This window comes from Narcine bancroftii, chromosome 14 (genome assembly GCF_036971445.1).
Source record: "Narcine bancroftii isolate sNarBan1 chromosome 14, sNarBan1.hap1, whole genome shotgun sequence".
Lineage (NCBI taxonomy): Eukaryota > Metazoa > Chordata > Chondrichthyes > Torpediniformes > Narcinidae > Narcine > Narcine bancroftii.
Genome location: NC_091482.1, coordinates 39,623,198 through 39,627,800, shown reverse-complemented (window position 1 = coordinate 39,627,800; position 4,603 = coordinate 39,623,198). Strand labels below are relative to the sequence as shown.

The following is a 4,603-nucleotide window of genomic DNA, read 5'->3' as shown; positions in this document are numbered from 1 at the left end:
AGTTGAGGTGGGGAAGGCTAAGTTTCTTACAAAGATTGATCTCTAAAAAGGATAATGGTGTATTCCTTTGACAGAAAAAGGCAGGGAGATTTCTGCATTTGCTACACCTTCAGGATTGTATGAGTATAATATTATGCCTTTCAGGATGAAAAATGCACCTGGCACATTTCAGAGAATGATTAATGCTGTAATTTAGGGTTTATAGCATACAGGGGTCTATATCGATGATTTAGTAATTAGTACTGATACATGGGAAGAACACATGCTTGAATTAGAACAGTTATTTCAGAGACTGGTGGAAGCACACCTCACAAGAGTGAGATTTGACATGTCACTGTAATTTATGTGGATTATGTGGTAGGACAGGGACAGGTGGAACAGGTTGGAGTGAAAGTATTGGCTATGTTGCCTATCCCCATTAATAAGAAAGCTCTTCAGAGATTTCTAAGTATGATTGGCTACTATGGTAGCTTTTTTTAAAACTTTGGAGAAGTTGCACTCCCATTAACAAAACTACTTGGAAAGAAAGAAACATTTATCTGGTTGAATGCATGGCAGGAAGCCTTTCTGAAGTTAAAGGCCATTTAATGCCATCAGCCTCTACTTGTGTCCCCTAACTTTGGAAAGCCATTCTCTTGAGATGTGGATGCCAGTGATGAAATGGTTGGTGCTGTACTGTTACAGAAGGATGGTGATGGAGTAAAACATCCTATTTCATACTTCTCAAAAAAGTTTAATGACCATCAACAAAATTATTCTACCATTCAGAAGGAGTTATTAGCGCTTATTTAACTTTGCAACATTTTGATGTGTATATTTGTACTACTCAAAAAATGTTAATAATATATACTGATCATAATCCATTAGTTTTTCTGTCTAAAATGAAAAATAAGGACAGACACTTAGTGAACTGGAGCATAATGTTTCAAGAGTATGATTTAATTATTACACACATAAAGGGGACGGATAATGTAATAGCAGATTGTTTGTCAAGATGTTAATCTGGGTAGATATAAATCAAATCACATACATATTGTAAAAAATGGAGTGTTTATTTTATTTATGTAATACTTCCATTAATTGTTAAAAATTTGATCTTGTGGACCAATTTTATTTCTTAGCAGGGGAGGTGTTACAGAATTCTGTGTTGTGTATTGCCCTATGTGTTGTGTGGTTTTATGTTAAAAAATGACAGTTTGCCTTTAAGAGCCAAGGTGAAGGTGGAATGCTGAGAGAGGGGGAGATTGACTGAGCATGTGCATAAAATGAAAAAGAATTCTGGACTTGGATGATAAACCACCAGTGGGTGTGCTGTGGAGTGGGAAAAAGGCCCAGAGCATGAGTCATGGTCTGGAGGACAGTTTAGAATGTTGGGATTTCAAAAAGGATGAGCATCCAAAGAGAGCCAGAAGGATCTGGACCAATCCAGTTGTTTGTTTTGTGTTTAAGTTTTTCTCTGGGCTGGTTGGAAATATAACTTAGACTTTAATTAGATATGTTATATGTAGGCTGGGGAATTTATTAGTTTCACACTGTTATTGGAAATTTGCATAGTAACCAGTGGGTATTGTTATAAAAAAAGGGGGATATTGAATTAAAGTTTGTAGATTTTTTTTGTTAATAAAGTCATTGTTCATCTTTACCCCTGTGTGAAATGCCTTCTTTGTGGTTGCTGGTTTGATCTTGTAACAATACTGACTCTCAATTAACTTCAGCACTTACGCTGGATTTATCCACCTGATGATGTGGTGACCGCCCATAATTATCATTCCTCGCTGATATTTGGGGATGTAAATTGATACCGCAGGCCACTGAGGATTATTATTGGAGGAAACCAGTAATATTTTCTATTCATGGTTCCTTGAAAATTAGGGAGATGTTGTGCTCATGAAGTTCATTCCATATTCAAAAGGGAAAATAGGCAAAACATTTATTCGAGAATAGGCAAAAAATGTGACGTGAATCATGGGAAAGGATGAATATTTACAGTCCCACATAGACACTACCCTGGTGTCATGTTATCAGTGCATCTGCAGAACAATAACCGCTACAGAGCCGAAAGGTATGAAGATGAGAAGTACTAATGTGCAAATGAATGGGCGTTAACCTGCGATTGCTGAGGGTAGTACATTCATTAATGCACGATCATGTGCATTGATGATCTCAGGGCCATTGATATTTCCATCTCTTACATAATGGCGTAAAGTGTCTCCTTTATTATTTCAGGAATACAAGAGTGAACAATAAATCTGAGCGCTTTATGGGCATGGAGAAGGATACCTTGCTGGTGTGAAAAACCATCACATCATTCAGATGAATGTAAAGTACGAATAATGCTCTCTGAAAAGACATTCCAATCATAGATTTTCACTTGCCTTCATGTCAAGGGAAAAAGTAGAAGTTCGTTTGGACACGTTCACCTTCGCGGTGAGCTGGACCGAGATATTTGGAAAAGCCAATGAGCGGGATAGAGCAGAACAATCTTTAGCTGTTCTCTGAATTTTGTCTGAATTACTCCGTAAATAAACGTGTTGGTGCAACAGCTGAAAAGCTGAAACACGGCCCCCCTTTCTCTTGCCAAATAAAGGCTGATAGACGTTTCCAAATCCAGATAGAGAGAGTGTGTGAGGATGAAGACCAGGGTGGAGGTTGCCCAGCAGAGAAGGAAACTCGCCGACAGGAGGAAGAGCAGAATGATGGATTTTCTCCGACTCACCATCTCGGGATCCCGCTGCTTCTCGCAATTTCTCTGCCCCCTGAGCCTGTGGCGGACCCTACTCGCAGCCACGATCTGCCTCGCCGTCAACACATTGAGGGTTAAAATAGTGTAAAAAGGAACCACAGGGTTCAACAACTGATCCATCCAGTAAAACCAATTAAATACTAAACTCCAGAGGATCACGGGTCTCGCTGAACAAACTCTTATATTATGATTGTCCTTCACTAAAATGTCTTGATACAGGAAATAAAACGGGATGTTCTTAATACAGAGTCCAAAGCATATTGTGCCGATAACCAACCCCGCAAACTTTGGAGTGCAATACTTTCTCTTCAACTTAGTGAAGCAAATGAACACACATCGATCGAAGGTAAAAGCCACCGAAAACCACACAGAACAATCTATAGCCAAATTACATAAGGTATAGTGGACAAGACAATAAGGAACTCTGCGCATGTCCGTGAGGAAAGTATCCTTATCAACCCAGACGTATGTGTAGAGATGAACTATCTGGTAGAAGATGACTTCAATAACCACCACCATGAGATCCGCTGCAGCCATCGCCACCAGATAGCGAGTGATACACTTGGAGAGACCGCAGTTTCCTCGCCAGAGAATGACCATAGCCATCAGGTTAACTAGGAAAATAAACCAGGGGTAACACAGTGACAAATAATTGAAATGTGAAATATTTTCGTGAGCAAGTAAATATGATTTCCTGGGATCTCGCGGACAATTTCATTTTCCTATCTTCCTCCAATGAGAAGATTAGTTTAAATATCTTGGCTCCTATGAAGTCTTTTGCCCCGACCTTCTACTCCTTCCCACTGAACAGAGTCGTCACTGCATTGTTTGGCTAAAGAATGGGTGCCGATCTGTCCACTGAGATTTACATATCTAAAGCACGTCCATTTAGTTCGTTTACCCGTGACAAAACTGCTTTGAATATTGGTATCTTTTTTCTGTCGACAATCTTCTGAATCAACTGAGCTGGTTTATTGGTGAATCTATACCCAGATTGACAGCGTTTCAGGTAAATAGCTTTCTTTTTTCAGTCATTGGGCTGGTGATCAGGAACATGCTCTTGTCAAGGCCAAACCAGGACACTTTGTCAATTCTTTGAGCGAATTCGGTGGAATATTCAAGATGATCAATGGATGTATGAGCGCATCAATATACACGCGATGCAATGGGAATTGGAAATATTTTTACTACAATTCTCGAAGCGAAGGTCCTGAAACATGTGATGATATATGAGGTTAAATGTCAACTTCGCCCACTACTCGTAGATTGGCAAAAGTTATTTGGAAGAATTTATCCGTATGCTTCCCAATGTCCAAAATGGTTGAAATTCATAGGTAAGATTGCAAATGGTTCCGTGTTGGTGCATTAAGTTGACAACGCTGAGGATTAATCACATCAGATTCACCGGTGATTGCCAGGTACAAGCTGACATTTCCAATACCAAAATTAACCTATGGCAGAAAATACTTACCAGGGACGCCGATTACTGCAATGAGTGGGTAGCACACTTCCCATAAAGATGTCATCGTCTTCCGCTGCTAGATTCTTCCTGACAACGACCTGCTGCAGGTTATTCTTGATGTAACTCAAGCAACTATTCAAAATAGATCGCTGTAAAATGTGATACGTCCCACATTAGATGCAATAAAGAGGTAAAAATATATTTTACAAATTCTAATGATCATTAATATTTTTCTTTTCTCTCCTTCCTTTCTTCAAGAAAGCGCATCAGAGATTGTCTGCGGATTGTTCAGTCCGAAGTTCACTTACCATTTTGATATAATTGTTACTTATAGATGAATCGGAGACCCGATGTAGCAAATGACTTCACATTAATTCATTTAATTCCCCGTCACTGAA

General features: G+C 39.2%; 1 protein-coding gene across 1 annotated transcript; it reads right to left on the bottom strand.

The window, feature by feature from the left end:
- Positions 1-2,416: 2,416 nt before the first annotated feature.
- Positions 2,417-3,349, bottom strand: LOC138749335 (G-protein coupled receptor 15-like). Its single transcript, XM_069910546.1, has one exon. It carries the CDS (start codon positions 3,347-3,349, stop codon positions 2,417-2,419), a length of 933 nt encoding a protein of 310 aa, XP_069766647.1.
- Positions 3,350-4,603: the final 1,254 nt, after the last annotated feature.

Excerpts from the sequence above, each read along its gene's own strand:
- LOC138749335 (XM_069910546.1), bottom strand. The coding sequence starts at position 3,349 with ATGGCTATGGTCATTCTCTGGCGAGGAAACTGCGGTCTCTCCAAGTGT.